The 22,217-nt window shown below is 55.6% G+C and overlaps 10 protein-coding genes across 10 annotated transcripts; 5 read left to right on the forward strand and 5 right to left on the reverse strand.

Annotated features, from left to right (window-relative positions):
* Positions 1 to 1,276: 1,276 nt before the first annotated feature.
* On the forward strand, positions 1,277 to 2,176 carry IUM83_10670 (homebox domain-containing protein; the record flags this gene model as incomplete). Its single annotated transcript, XM_067935186.1, has 1 exon — positions 1,277 to 2,176. One exon carries the CDS (start codon positions 1,277 to 1,279, stop codon positions 2,174 to 2,176), a length of 900 nt encoding a protein of 299 aa, XP_067791406.1.
* Positions 2,177 to 2,338: 162 nt separating this feature from the next.
* IUM83_10671 (uncharacterized protein) lies at positions 2,339 to 3,499 on the reverse strand (the record flags this gene model as incomplete). The annotated part of the gene is made up of 2 exons (XM_067935187.1): positions 2,339 to 3,301; positions 3,380 to 3,499. 2 exons carry the CDS (start codon positions 3,497 to 3,499, stop codon positions 2,339 to 2,341), a joined length of 1,083 nt encoding a protein of 360 aa, XP_067791407.1.
* Positions 3,500 to 3,764: 265 nt separating this feature from the next.
* IUM83_10672 (60S ribosomal protein L5) lies at positions 3,765 to 4,670 on the reverse strand (the record flags this gene model as incomplete). The annotated part of the gene is made up of 1 exon (XM_067935188.1): positions 3,765 to 4,670. One exon carries the CDS (start codon positions 4,668 to 4,670, stop codon positions 3,765 to 3,767), a length of 906 nt encoding a protein of 301 aa, XP_067791408.1.
* Positions 4,671 to 5,005: 335 nt separating this feature from the next.
* Positions 5,006 to 5,520, forward strand: IUM83_10673 (putative 60S ribosomal protein L14; the record flags this gene model as incomplete). Its single annotated transcript, XM_067935189.1, has 2 exons — positions 5,006 to 5,008; positions 5,116 to 5,520. 2 exons carry the CDS (start codon positions 5,006 to 5,008, stop codon positions 5,518 to 5,520), a joined length of 408 nt encoding a protein of 135 aa, XP_067791409.1.
* Positions 5,521 to 6,256: 736 nt separating this feature from the next.
* IUM83_10674 (Dimeric alpha-beta barrel) lies at positions 6,257 to 6,583 on the forward strand (the record flags this gene model as incomplete). Its single annotated transcript, XM_067935190.1, has 1 exon — positions 6,257 to 6,583. The coding sequence occupies one exon, from the start codon at positions 6,257 to 6,259 to the stop codon at positions 6,581 to 6,583; it is 327 nt and encodes a 108-aa protein (XP_067791404.1).
* A 3,996-nt stretch (positions 6,584 to 10,579) lies between these two features.
* On the forward strand, positions 10,580 to 11,484 carry IUM83_10675 (MtN3-like protein; the record flags this gene model as incomplete). Its single annotated transcript, XM_067935191.1, has 2 exons — positions 10,580 to 10,746; positions 10,812 to 11,484. The coding sequence occupies 2 exons, from the start codon at positions 10,580 to 10,582 to the stop codon at positions 11,482 to 11,484; spliced, it is 840 nt and encodes a 279-aa protein (XP_067791478.1).
* Positions 11,485 to 13,702: 2,218 nt separating this feature from the next.
* On the forward strand, positions 13,703 to 14,607 carry IUM83_10676 (MtN3-like protein; the record flags this gene model as incomplete). The annotated part of the gene is made up of 2 exons (XM_067935192.1): positions 13,703 to 13,869; positions 13,944 to 14,607. The coding sequence occupies 2 exons, from the start codon at positions 13,703 to 13,705 to the stop codon at positions 14,605 to 14,607; spliced, it is 831 nt and encodes a 276-aa protein (XP_067791405.1).
* Positions 14,608 to 15,228: 621 nt separating this feature from the next.
* IUM83_10677 (AGC/RSK/RSK-UNCLASSIFIED protein kinase) lies at positions 15,229 to 18,006 on the reverse strand (the record flags this gene model as incomplete). Its single annotated transcript, XM_067935193.1, has 2 exons — positions 15,229 to 16,729; positions 16,814 to 18,006. 2 exons carry the CDS (start codon positions 18,004 to 18,006, stop codon positions 15,229 to 15,231), a joined length of 2,694 nt encoding a protein of 897 aa, XP_067791479.1.
* A 1,233-nt stretch (positions 18,007 to 19,239) lies between these two features.
* Positions 19,240 to 20,114, reverse strand: IUM83_10678 (MtN3-like protein; the record flags this gene model as incomplete). Its single annotated transcript, XM_067935194.1, has 2 exons — positions 19,240 to 19,885; positions 19,948 to 20,114. The coding sequence occupies 2 exons, from the start codon at positions 20,112 to 20,114 to the stop codon at positions 19,240 to 19,242; spliced, it is 813 nt and encodes a 270-aa protein (XP_067791402.1).
* A 646-nt stretch (positions 20,115 to 20,760) lies between these two features.
* IUM83_10679 (MtN3-like protein) lies at positions 20,761 to 21,612 on the reverse strand (the record flags this gene model as incomplete). Its single annotated transcript, XM_067935195.1, has 2 exons — positions 20,761 to 21,439; positions 21,506 to 21,612. The coding sequence occupies 2 exons, from the start codon at positions 21,610 to 21,612 to the stop codon at positions 20,761 to 20,763; spliced, it is 786 nt and encodes a 261-aa protein (XP_067791403.1).
* Positions 21,613 to 22,217: the final 605 nt, after the last annotated feature.

A 22,217-nucleotide genomic window follows, 5' to 3' on the forward strand; every position in this document is an offset into this window, starting at 1 on the left:
GTCTCAGGACGAGGCTACGTGGCCGCTGCTGAATGCGGCAGCCTTGATACTCAAGTTGAGTGAGGGCAATAGATGAAACGCATCAACTGGGCAGGGTTGTCTCGAAACGCTGCAGTGTTCGGCATCGCGCGAGGCGCGTTCGTCGAGGATACCCTGGGGACATGTCGCTCGGCTGGGAAACGAGCAAATCGAGGCTCGCTCGCTTGTTCGGGCCCACCGAGGGAGGTCCGCACGGCCTTTTGCCTGTCACGGCCTTTTGCCTATCACATAGCACCCAGTGCAGTTGAAGCAGGCCTATCAACGGTAACTGCTCGTCAATAGGATCGCGGCCCGCTAGCTAGTCGCCGCGTCCCTCCGTGCGGAAACGGACGCGGGCCAAGAGACGTCCAAAGTGCGTGGCTGCTTGATGGGCATCCACCTCAACCACCTCAACCGCTCGTGGCGCGTAACGGAGGCTTGTTGTTCGCCTCGCTGGTCAAGCGCTGCGGAAAGATTCCGTCTCTTCGCGGTGTCGTGCGCTGACTCGCGCGGCAACAGGCGGCAAAGCGCGGCGCCACGCTCTCGCTGAGAAACAGCTCGCTCGCAGGGTTGAAAGGCACCGATTTCTCCGGGAAGATTTTTGATGGCCATCACGCGCGAGCGCGGAAATAGGGGTGCCTGCCCCGAATAAGGCCGCCAAAGCCGCTTTTTAGGGGTCTACCGGCGGTTACGTGCCAGAGACAAGCCGGCAATGCGTCGCCGCGTCGCCCAAGAGACGTGCAGATCGGCCCGGGTGGTCGCCTCGCCTTTCGGGCCTGGCGCCAGGAAGGAAACCGACACCAGCATGGGGCCGCAGCGGCCCCCCCAGCGGCTCGGAGAACGCCTTTCACTTTTGAATCCGCAGCACGCAGACCGAGCCGAGTCAAACCGAGTCGACGCGCATCAAGTCCGCATCCATTTCAAAAAGAGAGGGGAAAAAAGTATCCTCCTCCACGACCACACGACCCGCACGTCATCCCTCCCGCTCTCAGCGTTTGAACCCAAACGCTCGAGCCGCGAACCAGCCGGACGCCACCGGACGACGAGAGGCGAGGCGACATCTCGTCCTTGTCCCGCATTTTGACGCCGCGTCGCACGCCGCGCGCTGATTGGGCCGAACCTTTCTGCGTGTCGTCAATAGTCAAGCCCATACAAAAAGGCAACTTTGCCTGGCTCGTTCATTCCCCAAGCTGCCGCGTCACCCGCAAGCCCAAATCAAGCCCCGAGCCCGAGCCAAGCCAAGCCCGATCTACCCATAATGGAGCCGCCGAGCCACGCGCGCCTCGTGGCCATGCGCCTGCTGACCGCGTCCAACACGCCCGAGCGGCCGTCCAAGGCGGCGCAGCTCTGTCTGTCGCCCACGGACCCGAGCGAGGACCCGGCGCTGGCGCTGGCCATGGCCTCGCCCGTGCTCACGGGCAAGCCCGCGCCCGTGACGTCGCCCAACCCGGCCAAGAAGCCGCTGCCCGGGCTGCAGTTCGCCATCTCGGCGCAGCGCGAGCTGCGGCTGCCGTCGTTCTCCGGCGCCTCGTACGAGCTGGAGAGCGCCGCGCCCAGCGCCGACGACGAGGACGAGCCCTCGCAGCAGCAGCAGCAGGACAAGAGCGCCAGACGCAAGAAGGGCACGCGCCGAGGCACGCTGCACCCGGAGGCCAAGAACGTGCTCAAGGCCTGGATGTTCTCGCCCGAGCACTTCGCCCACCCGTACCCGAGCGAGGAGGAGAAGGAGGAGCTGGCCAACGAGGCCGGCATCGAGGTCAAGCAGCTCTCGAACTGGTTCACGAACGCGCGCAAGCGCCTGTGGCAGCCGGTGCTGCGCCAGTCCGGCGTCGAGGTCAAGAACTTCCTGTCCACGGGCCGCGGCGGCCCGCGCGGCAACAAGCTGGACGTGCCGGCCAACATCCACCAGCTCGTGTCGCCGTCGCCCGTGCCCAGTCCGGCCAGCTCGCCCCGCAAGCGCTCGTGGTCGGCCACGCAGAGCTCCCCGACGGCGTCGGTGGACGACGGCAAGCGCCGGAAGAGCTCGGCGCCCAGGAAACGCTCCAAAGCCAGCAGCGCCGCCGGCGAGGAGAACCCGATCCCGCAGCTGCAAGACCTGGAGCTGCTGGCGGCCACGTCGCTGCTGGGGCTGCAGCACTTGACCCAGTCGGTGCATTGATGGAAGCGCCGCGCACGCGTTTGGTATTTATTTGACTCTTATGTAGGCAGTTGAAGCGGAAGTACAGCTAGAAAAAAAGTATCTTCAGCATTCGCACCAAAGTATCTTCAACACGACAGACGAATTGTTCATGTAATGAATGAGATCGTGTTCATTGTCCCTCTATGTCGTGGAGCTCGGAGCTGCTTGGCGCTGCGCCTTGCGAGTCAAGAAGCGAGCCCTAGCGGCGGCGATGGCGTCTTCCTTGCTCGGTTTCGCCTCTTCGCGCTTCTCTTCCTCCCGGGCCGACGAAGCGGCAGGCCTAACGTCCTCGCACTCACGCGGCGCCACATCGCGTGCTGGCGGAGGCGGAGATCCACCTTCGGCCGGTTGTTCGCTGCTCTTCGTCTTCTTAGTCGCAGGCTCGCTCGCGGGCTCGCGATCATCCTCGCGTTGACGTTCACGCTCTTGGCCGCGCTCGTGGCCGCGCTCAGCTCCAGCCGGTTCGTGTCCAGCTGGTTCGTGTCCAACCTTCTCATCCCGTGACTGTTTCTCCTTGGCCGTGTACGCACTGCGCGCGTTGTCCGTGGAGCCGCCCATGGCGATGTTCTTGTTGAGATTGGCGTAAAAGCCGGCCATGGCGTGCTCGCCCTGCTTGGTGACGTCCTCGTGCTCCTCCAGCGCGGCGAGGCGCGCGTCCTCAGCGTCCCAGCGCTGCATCTCCTGCAGCTTGCGCTTGTACGAGGCCGAGACCAGCTTCTCCTTGTCGCCGTAGAGCGCGTCGTCGGCCTTGCGCTCGTGGAGCAGCCGCCGCTCGCGGATGCGCTCGTTCTCCACCTCGCGGATCTTGGCCTGCTGCAGCAGCGTGCCGATGTACTTGGGCTTCTTCTTCTCGTCCTCGCGCTTGGCCGCGCGCTGCGACGCCTCGCTCTCTCGCGCGCTCTTCATGTCGTCGTACACGGCGTCGTAGTCGAAGACCGACGGGTCGTCGGCCAGCGCCTGGGCGCGCGCCTTGTCCACCTGGCTCTGCTGCAAGCTGCGTGCGGCCTCAGCGCCCACGCGGCGTCTGGCATCTTTCTCCTCCGACTGGCTGCTGGCGTTGGCGGCGGCGGCGCTGGCGAACACGTTGAAGCCCGTGGAGAGCTCCTGGTGATTGATACATAACTTTGGCGTGAGATTGCGAGCGGAGCAGAGAGAGTTACGCGGTGCAACTTGGATGCATACCTTCTTCTTCGCGTCCTTCTTCGGGATCACGAGGCCGTACTGCTGGCCGCCTGTCGAGAAGGGCGCGCCCAGCGGCTTCTTCTTGCCCTTCCCGGCCGGCAGCTTCATGGAGAAGGACATGGCTGTACGGCGGATAGGTCAAAATGAATAAGAAAAGGGTATAATCCACTAAGTACGATTGGGTAACAGTAAACACAATTCTGAAGCAAAAGATACCCAAAAGAGGAGAACCATCGATTGAAGGACAATGAGTGGCAACATGAGGGTGGACTGAGGTAATGGAAGGTGTTTGAACTTTCATCGTGTTGTGGTTGGTGCATTACTGCACCACGCGGACATTTCGCTAGCTGCTAGCAACCGGCTGGAACAAGCCCTGCGACAAGACCTACTCCTGCTTGGAAGCGGCGTGGGCCTTCTTCTGGGCCACGCGCGCCTGGCGCTGCTGGCGCGAGCGCTTGGAGGCGCGCTTGTACTTCTTGTCGAAGGTGTGGTCCTTCTTGGCGGCCGGGGACGGGTCCTCGCGGATGGCCTCGTGCACCTTGGTGATGAGGTCCTCGAGCTCGTCGGGGTCGATCTTGGCCTTGACGTACTCGGCGTAGTGCGAGGCCAGCATCTCCGGGTCGTCCTCCTCCAGCTCCTTCATGTGCTCGGCAATGTGCACGGCGAAGATGCGGTCGCGGTGGACCTCAGCGTCGTAGCTCTTGTCGTCGCGGCTGTAGCCGGGGAAGCGCTTCTCGCTGTGCGGGATGTCCAGGCCGGCGTCAGCCGCGCCCTTGAGCGCGCCGAACACGCGGTGGCCCGTGGTGGTGGTGCGCAGGCCGCAGTCCAGGTAGCAGCGGAAGGGGCGCTTCTCGTCGGCCACCTCCTCCACGAAGTACGTGCGGCCGTTGCTCTCCGTCTTGACGACCTCGCCGTCCACCTCCGTGTTGCCCTCGTAGTCCTCGTCGAGGCCGAGCTTCTGCAGCACGCGGCGGCCCACCAGCAGGCCCGTGGCGTACGCGGCGGCGTAGTTCTTGAGGCCCACGGTCAGGCCGTAGCGGGGCAGCTCGGCCGACGTGGCCTGGCACAGGATCTTGTCGCCATCGATCTCGGCGTACGCGATCTGGCAGATCACCTGCTTGTTGGTGATGCGCACCACGAGGCGGTACTTGGGCGAGTTGTACTTGTTCTTGTCCTGCGTGATGAGGCGCTTGCGGGCGCGGTAGTCCGTCTTGCCCTCGCGGCGGCGACGGTACTTGACCTGGTAGCGCTTAAAGTACGCCTTGTTCTTAAGGACCTTGACGAACGGCATCCTTCCTCGATGAAAGTTTCCAAACTGGTGGACTCGAGGGGCGAAACGGGGCTGCAAGCGTGGTTGGTCGCCCTGCCCGCCCTCCGACATACAGCGATCAGCATGCGGACGCGAGCGCGCTGCGGAGCTGCTAAGGGATTATCATTGGTGTGGTGTACACTGAAACGGTTTTCCGCCAGTCAGAACGCGCGAATGGCCTCGACGACGCAGATGATTGGCGGAGACAAGCCGCTGGCGAGTAGGGTTGGGATGACTGGTTCTAAATGGCGGGGCACTGGCCCGCGCGCCCACGCCGAGGCTTATTAGTTCGTTTGGCGTTTTTCCTCCCAGCTACAATGGTGCGTCCTGGCCCTGCTTCCTGGCGGTCGTGTCTCTAAAGACACCACGGCAAATGTGACCCAAATTCTCTAACCGTTTGGCAAATGGGTCTTTCTTGTGACGGTAGACTTTCACTCGCTTCGTTTCCATCGGCCGCGTGGTGCTCATCAACTACGGCCCGGACGCCGGCAAGATCGCCACGATCATCGACGTGGTGGACGAGAACAAGGCCCTGGTGGACGGCCCCTTCAGCGTCACGGGCGTGAACCGCCACGTGATCAACTTCAAGCGCCTGTCGCTCACGGACCTGACCGTGGACATCCCGCTCCAGGCCCGCGAGAAGACGCTCAAGAAGGCGCTGGCCAAGGCCGACACGCTCGCCAAGTGGGAGGCCTCCACGTGGGCCAAGAAGCTGCAGAACAAGAAGACGCGCGCCGAGCTCAACGACTTCGACCGCTTCAAGGCCATGATCGCCCGCAAGCAGAAGAGCGCCCTGATCAAGAAGGCCGTGGCCGCCGCCCGCAAGAACTAAGCGGAGGGCAGGCAGAGCTTCAGTCGGAGGAGAAACCGGGAGGTTGGTCGCCTAGGTGCTCGCGGGCTCTTTAGGTCACGGAAATGGTGGACGGGAGCTGCAGGCATCGAGGAACAATAAACGTCCTAATTGGTTATTTTGCTGATAACCCACCCCACTGCTACAACGCTGTCGTCCGTGTCTCTGTTTTAGCTGTTGTTATGGTGCTAATCAGTGACGGTCAGGCAACTCCAATGTGAGGTGGAAGTGTTGCCGTTTGAGAAATGTTGCCGTTTGACTCGTGCTTATCAAGAGAGAAGTCGATATCTGGGTAGTGCTGTAGGACACGGCTTTTTACTTAAAGAAAGTAGTTCTTCAACATGTTTTAAGTACGCGAACTCCGTTAACCACAGTTTGGACACATTGCAGCTTGAAAACGGATCGGGCACCATCGTGCTGGTCGAAACGCATTATAAACGACATTCATAAACAACATGTTGAAGTCGAACTCGTTAGATGGCACGAAAGTTACTAATTGTCACTGCAATTTCATTTCCCGATTTCCCCGCCGATGATCCTAACGGCCACCGCGCTGATGGTAGTCTACCATATCGCGATGACCACAAGAAAGAGTTGATCCTAACGTTCGATTTGGTGCACAAGTATGATACATTGTAGGTATGCGTTTTGTGTATTTGATAAACATCTAAAACGTTTGATTTGCTGCAATTTGTTTGAGATGATCGCCCTCCGCCCGATGATCGCCGCTCGCTCGTCGCTGTCCCGCGCCATGTCGTCCGTCACCACCGACAAGAAGTTCTTCATCCTGCGCTACGAGTACGTGGCCAACATCCTGGAGCGCCGGGTCCCTTTCCGCTCGCAGCACTTGGAGCACGCCCTGGGCGCCAAGAAGAACGGCCACTTGGTCATGGGTGGGGCCCTCGCCAACCCCCCGGACGCCGCGGTCATCGTTTTCACTGCGGCGGACAAGCAGATTGTGGAGGACTTCGCCAGGGAGGACCCCTACGTGCGCAACGACCTGGTCACGTCCTACTCCATCCGCGAGTGGACGGTCGTCGTCTAAGCCAGCGCCCCACACAGAGTGGCTAGGTAGGGCTGAACACGATGGTGTCGACGTGAGCAAATTCTAAAATCCCAATGGCCTATCGCAGACTCCCTGGGTTTCTGTTCTCGTATTTCCCATTATGGATTTTTTTTTTAGAGAAGTTTCAACTCTCATGAAGCTTACGGCCGCCATGAACATTTTTTTGATGCAGTAGTATCTCTCTATCTGGGTCCCTCGCCCAACATGTCGCTGGCTCAACTTTGCAGCTTCGGGTGGACGTCGCTGTTGAACTGGATCTCGGAACAAGTGAAGCTGACCAAACGACGAATTTGGCACAGATAAATTAACCATGTGAAATGGCAGTTTGGCATGGCAATGGCTGTCACTGCAAACAGAGATTGAGCGGTGTCTTCTTCTTCCGCAGTAGGAGCTGCCCCAGACGCAGACCATTTACACACGCTAGAGTTTCTGCCCCACGTGGTAGCGACGCAAGGAACCAGCAGCACTTCTGGGTCAACTATCCAAGCGATCACCCAAAATGGAGAAATTGAGAATGGTGCGATGGATCATTGAAAACAAGGAGCCAGCACTGACCACCAAACTAAAACGCTACAGCTCTACGATTCAACAAAGTATGGGGATGTGCTTCTCCTCGAACATGGTTGTCAATGTACAGGGGAAGACTTTGCCGAAAAGACTGCAGGCACCGCGAGCTAAGCCTACAACGAGAAATACCGAGAACAGCTTTCCTCGTGGGGATGAATTTGTGCCTAGATCTGGAGCATTGATGTGAGGTTGCACTGGGTCAGTGCCCTGGCTGTTGCGAGCCGGAGTTGACATTTTGAGATGATGCAGATGATGTTCGAGGTTTAAAATTCCAGGTTACCCGTCTCCATCCTACTGTGGTGCGCGATTCAGCCGTGCTTGACTGGCTATCTTAAGGTAGCAAACTTTTCCAAGCTCGCTGCGGACTCTTCATCGACCCAGGTTAGAAGACCTTTAATACAGGAACAAAATACTCGAGCTTACAGACCAGAATTTCCTACGGCTTCAGTTCGCAAACCGTGGATTGTTCTATTTTGTGGTTGCTCACAAGTTTTAAGCGTGTTGCTTCAATCTGACCACTAGTAAGATTCGGAAAGAGCGTGTCGAGGATCGGTGTTTCTTCAGACACGCCTCGATATGTAGACGTGGAGAAAGACGCTGGCAATGTAGATAAAAAGCTTGGATATAATCCTATTTGAGCTGCGACAGCAGCACTAACGTTGTTGCTATTACAGTAGGGACAATTAACGAAATGCCCCCCGGCAATTAAATGAAATACCCCTTACCAGGAGGCGCTCACGTATCAAGCGCCCCTTGGACTGCCCTCACTCATGGTTCGTGTTTCTCCATGAATTCATGCATCAGCGTTTCCCCTATGGGTCTACTGCGTGCGACTGAAGCCGTTCCACTTGAGCTTATTGTGGCGTGCCACACCACAGGTGGAAAGATGCAAGGGGCGAGTGAGTAGTCTTGCTCTTCTTGCTCTTCTTCTAATGCCAACCAACATCTCGCTTGACTTTAGGTGGAGAGCCCTCATCTTCGACACCTACATGTACTTCAAAGTCACTGGAGGCTACGAGAACAAAACCATCCTGGTAAGTGTTGCAATGAGATTGTCGAATAGCTAGGGTCGATAAAGTCATTCATGCTAAGGCCAGTCATTTGTATTGACAGGACGGCTCCTGACGACAATAAAATCAGTACGTAGATCTTGTTTTACGCGAAGATCTGTCCTACAGATAGGTTATGCGTGTCGCCGGTGGGTTTCCAGGTTCCTTGTCGACTTCACCTTCTGTGGTGAACTTTGGAACTAAATATATTGTTGGTTACCCACACACATCTACGGTAAGGACAAACAACATTGAAGGTTGGATTGGACGGGATGTTTAACTTAAGTTGCAACCGGATATCTAGTTAGAGCTGGTGGGAACACAGACCTGTTGCGTGAGCCGCCTCATGGCCTGATGTATTTCATTAGTTTTTAAGTTACGAGGGGCATTTCATTAAAAATTTTAATTACGGGGGGTATTTTATCAGTTTATCCTAGAAATAATCCTCGCGGGCGGGACCTTCTTGCTGAAAAAAAAAAAAACACGCTCTAAGTCCAATGAAAATGTGAATTCCATCCAACATCGGATACTCGAAAGTTTTGCTTTGAGCACTCTGACTTTGCGCGGGACTGTTTGTACATGTAGGCATGTCAAACGTTGCCTAAGTATTGACAAAAAAATGAAGGACGAATATTATTGTCATTTTGTTAATCAGAAACGAATTTTGACAATACTAGCCTTGTAGAATCCCCTTATCGATCTCGCCAACATCGAAGAGGGTACGAGCTCTGCTATAGTTGGTGAACGACAGCGCGTGTTGATTATGACAATAGCTGCCAGCGCCAAATTACAGCCTGCCATTGCCAGGTTGGATATGTATGCAAAAACTCATCAGGGAACGACAGCATCACCAATGATTGGATTCCAATCCGTTCATCATTTTCGAAGTGGAGGCTCCATTGGAGCTCATTTTCGAAAACGAAGGCTAACACTCAATGCCCCTCAGTTGATTCCGGAATGAGCGCTGCCGTCCATTCACTTTTTCCTACACAAACTTTGTCTTTATTTATACATGCATTCCTTGGTCTCAATGGTTCACTTCAGTGGCTGGTTCACCTTGAGGTTGCTAGTCAAGAGCCCCCCCCCCCTTCACCGGATACTACTGCTAGTGTTGTTCGAAACAGCCTTACCACCACCTTGGCACCACTGCAATATTCGCAGTAGCCAGCCGCCAGTGCACGAAATTCATTATGCTCACGAGATTCCACGAGTACCTCGTGACAGTGAGCGGTTTCGAGGTCGTGTAGTCGCAGCAGACCCGCGCGGGGCTACCCGTGAAGCAGCCTGCTTAGCAGGGCCGCGTGATATTCTACCCATCGCCGAACATTCAAGCGAACGACCCGTTGCCACAACTCAATTTTCTTCTTACTGCGGGTGAATCTCCTGGGCACTCCTTTGTCTGTCACGTCGTGCGTCGATGAACATTGCGATGAATGCTCATGCTCACGCTAACGTGCCAACCCAAGAGTCTCTTGGCCAGAGCTCGATCGACTTGGTGAACCATTTTGTCCGACTCGGTGCAATAGCATACATCGAATCGAACGAACGGCTTCTGTGCATGGTAGCAGACTACACCCTAAAGTAACATTAGTGTGTCACGATGTAAGAGAACAAAAGAGTTTTGTCTGTTTGTTGGCTATAGGTACCACAATAGCGGCAACTATCATCGGATCAAGCTCTCGAGAAGTACCGGAGGTGTTCTTCACTCCAGAACCAGGGACGCAAAACCTTGGCTCTGTCTCAACCGCACACTCATAACGCAGGTGTAAAATTGATACTGTACTTGAGAATGAAAGCATCGTTGCCACGAATGCATTCAGGTTTGCATTTCGTTAACTAACAGCCCGGTAAAAACACTCACTCGAAAGTCGGTCATCGCAAATCCAGCGCGATACAGCATTTCGTACAATCTTTGCCCTTGCGTCATTCAATTTTGGTGACGCACGGGACAACTGGACCACTCGACATCGCGTGGACGGCAGCGGTCTTGGTCGCTGCTCTCCACCCAACAACACGCCTCTATCCCCTGCGCGAGAGTTCCGATGATCCCAATACCACTGCGTTTGGCTGCGGCTGGTTAGGAAAGCTACCGCGCGTCGTGTGTGCGTCATGTTTTATCCTTGCGACACTTAACAGTCCGGAGGTGAAAAATCTCGGTTGAGCTGGACACTTGGAACTACCATACTAACACGTCGAAATCGCCTCCGTGATCCTTCCGCATTGTTCATTTTTCCGTGAGGGACTCAAAGCAGCCCAACACCGATCGTATGCACTCGTCGCCGACACCTGCCGCATTCGCTTCGTCCCAGTGGTATCCACAGACTCCTCGCGAGCTTATCCAGTAGACCCTTAAAACACAATGTCCAAGGACACAGCAATCCTGATCTTTCGGATCCTCTCCGGCATCGCCACAACCTGCATGGTCTCCAGTCCATCGCTGCTAATGTACCGGATCCACAAGCAGAAGCACGTTGGTGTCGCCTCCGTCTTCCCTCTCGCCGCTCTACTCGCAAATTCACACGTCTGGTAAGTCTGTCACGTACATCTAAGCGCATTGAATCAGGACTAACGCTAATATTTCGCGTCTTTAGGATGATGTACGGCTACCTCGAGGACATGTGGTTCCCCGTGTTTTCATGTTTCTTGTACGGCGAGTGCTGCGCCGTGGTGTTCCTGACCATCTATACCTACTACTGCGCGGACAAGGGCTACGTGATCCGTACTCTGTCTGTATTCCTCGCGATCCTCAGTCTCCTGACAATCTACGCGATCGTTGGCGGCCTGGGCTACACTGGTCAGACCACCAAGAGCGTGAGTACCATCATCGGCATCTTCGCTGACTGCGCCGGCATCAGTCTGTATGGCGCGCCAATGGAGAAGTTGTTCCAAGTACTCAAGCACAAGACCGCCGTTTTCATCAACGTGCACATGGTGTACGCCGGTATTGCCAACAACATCGTGTGGCTGACGTACGGTGTCCTCATCACGAACTGGTTCATTATCTTCATCAACGTCCTCTTCATTACAGTCAACACGTTCACGATGTGCCTGTACGTCAAGTACGACCCCAAGACGCATCCGCTGCAGGACGGCTGGGACCGCCCGGACGAGGAGGAGGACGAGCAGCAGATCTCCGTGACCATCGAGATGGCACCGCATCTAGAGACCAAGGCGTCCGTGAAATCTATCACAAGCCTGCCCAGTCCAGAGTACGCGTGCATGGCGTCTCCGCTCGGGGATCTGCGGGGCACCAGCAAAGAGTAGGCTTGCTATGACTAATAATCGCAATGCGAACTTATCTTCAACGTTTGTACTCTGTCCATCTGTCCATGTGGACGTTAAACGGAATTAGTTGTGTGCGTAGACAAAGCATAATGTCGTGAAAAGCCGCATGACAGCATCAAGAAACCATGTTATGGCATATCGCTGTGAGCTCGTGAAGTTCTCCTCGATAAGCTTCTTTTCAGGGTCGTCCTGCCTTAACATATAGAGTTAGCGGTTCGGACCTTGCACCAGTCGTTAGTGGCAATATGGGGGATGATACCGAGGGTACGAAGACCGGTTTAGACGTGGAAAGACGAGTATGTTCTCCTGCGCGTGGGTAAGGCTGTCTTGGTACTGCTCCGCTATTGTTTCACCAATGATACTTGGTGCTGGATATCGAGAGAGAGGGGGGATGCAGGTATTATACATTTCGTCCGTGCTAAAACGTCCCTGTACAACACGACTTGAAGTCGTTCACAGGGGATGGGCTGCGTCTCCTGGCTATCTGCTTCAGTTTCTGCTTGGAGCTGCACCAGTTCGTACGGTTACCGTTAAACGACCCGTGGAGCATTCTTGGCCCCACGTTGTTGTCACGAGTTACATGTCAGCTTTCACTCCAGCTGCATCAGAGCGGCATAACTCAATGCAATGGCATCGCTCCACTCAGAACAATCGTAAAAAGTATTAGCGTTCAGGCCGGCGGAATGATTCCGCGCGGCTGTGAGCGATTTCCAGTCACGGAGCGATGGCACGCGCCGAGCGCTAGACCTCGATTGCTCGCATGCCGCTGGTGAGCTCGCGCATTAGTGTCGCTACTAAATGACTAAATCTTACCAGCCTCTCTCAAGTTGGGGCCGTTTGCGAGGGAAGATCGCAATCCCATGCACACCACCGTCCCAAGTTGAAGGGCTATCACGCTTCTAGCTACGCATAATCCTCGGCATAAGCAACTCAAAGCATCGAGCGGCTGCCCTCGCTGGCTGAAGACAAACACGCCGCTCGGGTGCTACTCATTTGTTGTTTCAAGAATATGTGATTGAAAGTGGTCTCGAACCTGCCGGTAGCAGTCACATCCGGCTGATTTCCGTTTCCACCATGATTCCGAGAGTATATCTCCCTGGATGCGTCGGCGCCACCATCATTTGCGAGGAAGCGCGATGGCCGGTCGTCTGTGAGCTTTCCTATGCGGCGGCGCTCTCACATCTGTGTTTTTGCAAGACTCGGAGCTGACTTGATGGCCAGTAAAAAAACTGGGCAGACCTCCGCGGCAGTTTTCTCATGTTGCTCACGAATATTTCTTGAGGTCAAGAGCGAGCCGAGCTAACCGTAGTGCACTCGTATTAATACTGCGCTCGCTCGAGCACCACGGTGCTTGGTCGATGGGAAGGCGCTGCTGGGCAGCGCGAGCACTCGACCGTCCGTTGCAAAAACACCAGAGGCTTGCTTCAGTAAGAAACGCTGCTTGGAGACACGCTACGCGCTCCAAAGACGAGGCCGGCGTCATTTTTAACGTTTTCGTGCATGTAAAACCGGGCGCTGGCGAGCCTCGCGCACAAAGCGATACAGCTCACCACCTCCGCAGTGCCGCCGTTGCAGTCTATCCTGATTAAACCGCGCCATGCCGGTCGTCCTCACTCGAGTCTTGCATAAACTCCGCGCGGACAGCCCGCACTACCGCAATTTTCGCTGACAACGCGACACCACGGCGCTTGCTTGCTCACGACTCGGCGCACAAATAGCTCCCCGGTTCCACCGCGTTTCTCGCGTGTTCTTCGCCGCTTGTGCTGCTTCAGCAGAGTCCAGACACGCAGCACCCGTTTGACGGTGGACGCCCAAACGGACGCTTTCTGAGGCGCCCAAGAGCTCGTTTATGGACGCCGCGCGGCAGATTGGGCCGCCGCCGAGCCCAAAGCAAGCGAGGTGCATGTGACGAGCGCGCGAGCTGCTTGGGACGGTGGGACACGTGCTCGGCACGCTTGACTCGGCTTTCGAGCGCCATGCCAAGTCTGGATTTCTCAACCAGTCACCACGCGCGTGCACTTATGCAGCCAGCAATTCATCCCGCGCCTCGAAGGCGAAGGAAGCTGTTCGATCATTATCCAATTTGCTGCGCAGGCCTCACAGCCGACCGGAATCACAGCTCTGGAACGCTTCACCGCCTCCTGAGCGCGGTATCACTTCAACTTTACAACACACCCACACATAAACCTCCGTCAAGATGTCCCACGCAGCAGCCGTCTTGGTGTTCCGCATCCTCGCCGGTTGCTCCTACCTGGTCATGCTCACCAGTCCGTCCCTCAACATCTACCGAGTCTACAAGGCCAAGAGCGTCGGCGTGCAGTCGATCTTCCCGCTCGTCTCGCTGCTCGCAAATTCTCACATTTGGTGCGTACTGGCACAGTTGAAGTGGAACATGTTGCGAGCTGTATTCACTAACTAGCAATGCTATGTCCCAACAGGATGATGTATGGTTACCTGGCCAAAATCTACTTTCCCGTCTTCTCGTGCTTCCTGGTCGGCGACTTCGCCGCTGTCATCTACCTGACTATTTACTACCGCTACTCGGACAACCGCGGCTACGTCGTCCGCTCGATCGCCACCACGCTCGTGATCATCGCCATCTTGAGCGCCTACGCCATTATCGGTGGCCTCGGATACACGAACCAGTCTCGCCACGGTGTGAGCACGGTGCTCGGATTCTTCGCCGATATCGCTAGTCTGTGCCTCTACTGCGCACCGATGGAGAAGCTGTTCCAGGTTCTCAAGCACAAGTCCGCTGTGTTCATCAACCTGCCGATGGTGCTGGCCGGCTACGCCAACAACATGATCTGGCTCACGTATGGCTCGCTGATCCAGAACTGGTTCATGATCTCCATCAACATCTTCTTCTTCTCCATGAGCACCTTCACGCTCGTGTTGTACCACATCTACGACCCCAAGACGCACCCGCTCAAGGACGGATGGGACACCAACACGAACGACAACTCGGAGGAGGATGATGTGCACCTCCAGATCTCCGTGGACCCTTCGGACACCGACGACAAGGATAAGAAGAGCTTTAACTTGCCGAGCCCACAGTACGAGGCCATGCGCTCCCCAATTGCACCCGCACGCGCAGATTAGAGAAATACAGACTTGCTTCATCACTTCATGAGAGTTGCGTCGATGTAGAATACAACTCTTGCATCACACTGACGGTCGAGCATAACCACACATAATTATTTGCTGCTGACTGCTAATTCATCCAACGTTTCGTGCGCGTTTGGTGCTGGCCCTTGTAACTTTTGGCCACTTCGACGTTGGTTTGAACACCCGTTACCCATTCTCAGACTGCTTGGCAGAGTCTGCTGGTTCAGCAGCAAAGAAAACGAGTGGGTTGATGGCGTCGTGGCTGGCCCCCAATCCACCCACTGCTCACAAAATTCGCTAGCACGACATACTAAACGTGGTGGTGAGCTATACAGACTTTTCTCCTTGTTTTGTTTTGTCATTTAGTTGGTTGCCCACTTGAGGGCACGCACGAAGAGCGCCCACGATTCCTGCTCCCTACATCCAAACTCAAACAACTCGAAGCTGTCTAGCGACCGCTCGCGAATCCGCTGCATCGCTCTTCGTGTCTTATCTCGTTCGCTTGTGCGTTTCGCTGCTCCACGTTGGATCGTCCCGCTACACATAGGGTTCTCTCACTTTGTCGGCTGCCTTCCTTGGGCGACCAGCGCCAAGCCCTGACTAATCGGGCGGCGTCTAGATGCTGTACTCATCCGTTTCGAGCAAGGCCGGCGGCGGCAGATTCTTAAAACTGTTCTGCTGGAGCGCGAGCTGCTCAAACTGCTTGGCTTCATTGTCCAGCTGCAGCTCTGGTGTGAAGTCAAAGTCCTTGAACAGACGCTTGTCGTCCTTGTGGCCGTTCGGGTTGGGGCGCTGTACCTGGGCAGCGTTCGGGTCCATAAGGTCGAAACCCCGCTCCATCTCGGAAATCTCCTGATCTGTGAACGCCTGCGGGAAGTTGGACGTGTCAGGAACACCTGAAGGGTCCTTCTTGATCTTCGGCTGGAACGGAGGCGGCAGCTCACGAGCCTTAAGCTTCTCCCAGTTAATGCCGGCAAAGAAAGGATGGTCGAAAATCTCGCGGTCGCCCGTGGGGCCAGATCCGAGTCGCTGCTTTGGGTCGCGGTGCAATAATCTCTGAATAAGATCGCGAGCGTTCGGTGACAGATATTCGGGAATCACCAGGTGACCACGCAAAATGTTGTGGAAGAGCTGCTTCTTGTCGTTCGTGTAGAACGGCGGCAGACCAGTCAGCAACTCGAACAGCAACGCACCGACCGAGTACCAATCCAATGCAAAACCGTGGCCAGATCGTGACAGCATCTCGGGTGCGAGATACATGGGCGAGCCACAGAAAGTATTGGCCGATGTGTGGTCCTTGATTCCTTCCTTAGAGATACCGAAATCAGTCAGCAGACAGTGACCATCCAGGTCCATCACAACGTTCTCAGGCTTCAGATCACGGAACACGATGTTCTTCGAGTGAAGGTGTGACAGGGCCAGCGCGATCTCACCAATGTAGAAGGCGGCCTCGCTCTCAGTGAAAGCCTTCCGTCGAGTAAGCGCCGAGAGCAAATCGCCACCTCCACAGTACTCCATCACCAAGAACAGGCGGTCCTGCGACTGGAACGCGTAGTACAGTGTCACGATGTACGGGTGGTCCGAGCATGCCTGAAGAGCTGCCTTCTCTGTGTGGATGTACTGCGCCTGGTTTTTCTGAACGATAGCCTGCTTGTTGTAAGCCTTAAGCGCGTACCACTTGTCGCGGTTCGAGCCCTTGCCGCGCACCAGATACACCTTGGCGAAAGCGCCACGACCAAGCACCTTGACGAATTCGAAATCACGAGGGCCAAGAGCAAGATCCTTCTGGTACTTGTTCTTGAACGCCAAGTGGCTAACCTGCGTTGCGTTACCCTCGCGTGCAGCCATTTCGTTGCGAGGCTTCGGGGGCTGCGACGGGTTCGTAGCTGCCAGGTTGGAACCACTGCCGAGAAGCACACGAATCGGGTGGCCGATGGGCGACAGATGCACGGGGAGACTGCCGCTGGCATTCGGCGCATCGATACGAGCGCCACGAGCCACCAGCAACTTGGCTGTAGAGATATCTCCTGATTCAGCTGCCATGTGGATTGCAGCGTTACCCTGGTAGTCCGTAACATTGGGGTCCGCACCTGCATCAAGCAGCTCCTTTACGCATCTACATCGCACAAAACGACAAAACAGTACGGTCAGTACTGTCCGAGACTCAACTCAACTCCCGCTTCCCTCCGCCAAAACGTACTCAACGTTGCCGGCCTGGACGGCGATATGCAGCGCCGTGTAGCTGTCTCCCGTGCGCGCAGAGGGGTCTGCACCGCGCGCCAGGAGCTCCTTCACCGCGTTCGGGTGGTTGTTGCGCGCCGCGAGGTGCAGCGCCGAGGTCTGGTTAATGCCCACGCCGTTCACATCCACGACATTGTCTCTCAGCAGCGTGGAGATGAGGTGCCAGTTGCCCACTTCGGCGGCGTCAAAGAGCTGGAACTGTTTCTTCTTCACGTCTCTCAGATCCAAGATCATCTGGGGCGCCGTGGACCTCAATTTGCCTGCTCCGACGGCGGGGGCGTCCACGGAGCGCCCCCCGTTCGTCTCGAGCTCGTGGATCACCTGGTCCTTCATGGTCAGCTGCTCGCGCAGCGACCGGTTCTCCTCCAGCAGCTGCTTGATGACGATGTCCTTGGGGTCCGAGGACTTGTCTGCGCCGCGCACGATCTCGTGGTCCTCCAGCATGCTGGGCCTCGAGTAGTCCGTCTCCATGGCGCCGGCCTGCATCATGGCCGCCAGGCCCGCCGTGACGCCGGGGCCCCCCGAGGCCGCGAGGTTCACGGGCGCCGCGTCGTGGAAGCTGCCGCGCATCTGGCTCTTCTTGAGCGCGTTGATGTGGGCGCGCACGGACTTGACCCAGTCCTCCATCTCGCGCGCCGTGCTGGCCTGGCAGAACATCTTCTTGGTGGGGGTCACGACCTCGAAGCAGTTGGCCTTGTCGTCGATGCTGCTCTTGCGCACGATGGTGTCGGGCGTGAGCTCCAGCTCGCCCTTGAGGTGCACGATGTCCTCCTTGCCCGTGTTGAAGAAGCCGCCGCCCTGCTTGTAGTAGCTCAGGTGGCCCTCGGCCAGCACGAAGAACCGCTCCTTCCAGTTGGCGAACGCGTCCATGCTCGACATGGCGCGCTTGGTCAGGAAGCCCGTCTTGCTGGACACGAAGCCGCCGGCCGCGTCGTCCTTGAACGACCCGGACATGGCCGACGCGGCCGGGGACGACGACAGCAGCGCCGCCGCGCTCGCGGGCTTGCCGAAGCTGATGGTGTTGCGTCCGCCAGGGCCGTAGGCGCCGCCCACGGGGCTCATGCCCCCGAACGCGCCGGACAGCGCCTCGCCCTGGCTGTTGCCGCGGCGCCGCGCCTTGGTGAAGCGCTTGCTGCCGCTGCTGCTGGACATGGCGCCCTTTTCCTTCTTTTTCGCTTTTGGGGCCTTTTGGGTGCTTTCTCCCCCCCCCTGCCGGCGCTGTGCGTATTTGGTGCGCAAAAAATTTGGGCTCCCCCCGTCCTTTTGGACGACGACTGGGCGATTGTGGGTTTGGGTGGATTCTCGAGTGGGCGACCTATATCTGGCCATATGGCGTGACTGGATTTCAGTATGGAGCGCCTTGAAGTCGACGCAGTAATGGCGCACTCTATGCAGGCTGCACCTGGGTTTAAAATGGAGCGGCGTGCCCCTTGTATTGGGTCGCCAGCTGGGCGTATTATTTGGCGCAGCCCCAATGTGGGGTCGTCGCTCGCCCCCCAAAAAGGGTCGGCTGACGTCATTTTGGTCCGCCCGACAGTCTCAGGTGCGAGGGTCCGGCTTCCGTGGAGGAGGAACAGGGCACTCGACAGATACATCCACGCTGGCTCAAGAGGTGGGCAAAGGCCGCGATGCCATCAGAATTATATTATATTGTCGACGACGGATCCCACTATTGTGGGGCAGCGTACCGCTCTGCGTCAACAGTGAGTAGCGACCTCCGCCACCGCCGTCGTCGGCATGACCCAGTCATCGTCAAGCGCCTCGTGGTTCAGTTCGCGTATTAAAACACGAGTTTCCATCAAAGGCGAAGATCGGCAGGATGGTATAATGTCAGGGTCCGGTTGGCGTTGGGATTCATTCCCGCTCAAGCACGAAGCCGCCTTGCCTTCGTTTGAACCGTGGGCTCAGGGTGTGCCACCCACCCAAGACAATCGACGCCTGTAGTTTCGGGCGGCAAGGGCATTTATTACATCGTGACAACGCAGCTTCCATCCCTATCTGTATGCGTTGAAGGGTGGGCATAGTGAGCTTTCTCTGGCTAACGCTTTGTTGCCTGCATCGTTCAAGTCGAATCCAAAGCGGTGTAATGTGGCAACACGAAGAGAGTGACAACCCATGAGAACGTAGGGTGCAGTAGGTCCCAGGAGCGTGTATGACTGGTATCTCCCCAATGAACTTCTGAATTGACGATACGTTGATGAGCCTATTGATGTCTTGTCCCATGCTAGCCACCTCGCAGAAGCAAATACAAGTTTCCTGTTGATGCACAATTGACTGACTGCGCAGAAGGCAGTGAATACGTATTTATTAGGCTCGGAAGGGTAGAAAGCAGCGTTGGCATGCACTCTACCTTTTGACTAAAGAATCCGGCAGGTGAGGCTCATTTCAGCGATAGGGTGTTGAGGCAGTGGTGAGCTTCTGGTCGGCGGACACGTCTATCACAACGAACTCTTCGTCGTTCGCATCCTCGTCGTCCTTGAGTGGGAACTTCTCCAAGTTTACGCTCTCGTCCACCACCTTCCTGTCCCAACCTTCTTGGAGTGGGTGGGTCTTAGGGTCGTAGATGTGGTACACGACCAGGGTGAACGTGTTCATGGAGAAGAAGAAGATGTTGATGGAGATCATGAACCAGTTGCCCAGCAGACTACCGAACGTGAGCCAGATCATGTTGTTCATGTAGCCTGCGAGCACCATTGGCAGGTTCATGAATGCAGCGGACTTGTGCTTGAGCACCATGTAGAGCTTCTCCATTGGCGCGCAGTACAGACAGACGCTGGCGATGTCAGCGAAGAAGCCCAAGACTATGCTCACCTCGTGACGAGTCTGGCTCGTGACTCCGAAGCCGCCGAGGACGGCGTAGAGTGTGAGTACGATGAGGATGGCGACCGTTGTAGCTATCAAGCGGATCGCGTATCTGCGGTTGTCCGAGTAGTGGTGATAGATGATCAGGTAGATGACGGCAGCGAAGTCTCCGACGAGGAAACAGGAGAAGACGGGGAAATAGATCTTGGCCAAGTAGCCGTACATCATCCTGCAAGCAAGGCGGATCGTCAGAAAACAATATTCAACAGTCGGAATGTTGGGTAGACTTACCATAGGTGCGAGTTGGCGAGTAAAGCCACGAGAGGGAAGATGGATTGCACGCCGACGCTTCGGGCCTTGTGGACGCGATAAATATTCAGCGATGGACTGCTCAGCATTACGAGGTAGGAACACCCCGCCAGAATGCGGAACACCAGCAAAGCGGTTGCATGCGACATATCGCGAAGTGGTGAACAGAGCTGCTAGATGATATGCTTGGACAGACTTGCGTTGAAATTTGAACTGAAGAATCTCACGGCAGGAATCCAATCTCCTCAACCTCGGATAGAAGTGGCGCACAGAGCATTGTAACCTCCGAAAGCGACTAAGAAATCCGTTGATCGTCCTCGCGACTGGGTACGAATAGCGCACCAATGCTACTTACAGCTTTTGTTGAAAACCACGAATGGAGTAACCATAACCACGACAGTTATCAATACCGGCTGAGCAGGCACAAGACCACAGGAAAGTTGAGCATAGGACAGTTTACAAAACCAAGCAACGCACGATGAAGACGGTGTTGCGGATCCGTAGCTGACGGCTAACTAGAATAGCAAGCTAAATACCGAATAGCTCCTGAAATGAAATGGTGTACATTATCCCGTGGCCAATTATGCCTGCGTTAGGCTCAACTTTGCTAGACGGCGGCACAGTGGTGTCCGCACATGTAGGGTTACCCGCTTCATGAGTAGCACCTGTGCTACAAACTATCTCAAAGGCCTTAGATTCTAGCTCAACTGAATATCCAAAGGTTTCAGCTGAAATTAATTAGTGTGAATAGCTTTGATGTGGGGTACGTGAGGTAACAACTGGAAAACAACCCAGCTAGTCCGCAATTGCTGGCACAACACGCGAGCGGTTGATCTCGTAATGCGGGATTGGTGGGCCGAGTAGAATCTTGTCGCTTTTCATATCTGTGGTCTTCAGATCCTCCGAAACATCGACGGCTACTTGGATGTGGAAGTCATCGACCTTTGAGCTCTTGCTTGAGATTGCATCCCAGCCATCTTTGAGCGGATGTGTCTTCGGGTTGTAGATTTGGTACACGACCAGGGTAATGGAGTTCATTGTGAAGAAAAAAATATTGATCGAGATCATGAAATAGTTCTGGATCAAGCTGCCGAACGTGAGCCAGATCGTGTTGTTGGCGTAGCCTGCGAGCACCATGGGTAAGTTAATGAACACGGCCGACTTGTGCTTGAGTACCATGAAGAGTCTCTCGATCGGGGCACAGTATAAACAAACACTGGCGATGTCAGCAAAAAAACCGAGTACTGTGCTGACTTCGTGTCGTGACTGACGGGTGTGTCCGAGTCCTCCAGCAATTGCGTACAGACTTAAAATCGTGAGGACTGTCAGTACAGCAGTAATCGAGCGAATCACATAGCTACGACTGTTTGAGTAGTGGAAGTAGATCGTCAGGTAGATCAAGGCAGCGAAATCTCCGACGAGGAAGCAGGAGAAGACGGGGAAGTAAATTTTGGCCATGTAGCCGTACATCATCCTGTCGACAAGGGGCAAAAGCTGTAAGTGTAGTGTACAGAAAATTCAAAAAGAGTGACGTTCTTACCACAGATGGGAGTTCGCGAGCAAAGCGACCAGCGGAAAAATTGACTGGACGCCCACACTCTTTGCCTTGTACACACGATATATATTGAGTGACGGGCTGCTGAGCATGACGAGGTAGGAGCAGCCGGCTAAAACGCGGAAGGCCAAGACAGCAGCTCCGTGGGACATATTCAATGGTGAGGCGCCAAGTAGATCTTGACCTAAAGACTATTGCTGGTGAACTTGGAGTTCTACAGGTGGCTGGTGGAGCGAATATTTGCTTGTGTTTCGTGCCAAACAAACTAGTGAGCTATCCCAGAGAAGCCTAGCTCATAGATTGCATTTCTATTGATTCAAGCCATAGGATAGAAATGGTGTGCCAAAGACGTCCTCAGGACTGGGAATCGCGTTTCGCTTGCACCTGCGCTCATTTTGGATGTTTCACAGATCGATGCACTTGTCCGCGATAACAATTGAGAGAGCGTGGTACCGTCGAAAGAGCCAACAAATGCCGGCTATAAGTTGCGACGCTAGTAGAAACTGTTTCTCGAGTCTACCAAGCGTTTTCGTTCCGTATCTTTTCTCTCCTCGCATCCCCGATTCTCCAGTTCTCATAAAAAAACTCGACCTGCGATGAAGGTCAGGGTTATCACGCTCATGATGACGTTTGGCTACTGGAACACAACCTTGACGCAATTTTGTCGCTCGATCAAGCTTGCAACGTCTGGTCGACG

This window comes from Phytophthora cinnamomi, assembly GCF_018691715.1.
Source record: "Phytophthora cinnamomi strain GKB4 chromosome Unknown Contig39, whole genome shotgun sequence".
Taxonomy (NCBI): Eukaryota; Oomycota; class Peronosporomycetes; order Peronosporales; family Peronosporaceae; genus Phytophthora; species Phytophthora cinnamomi.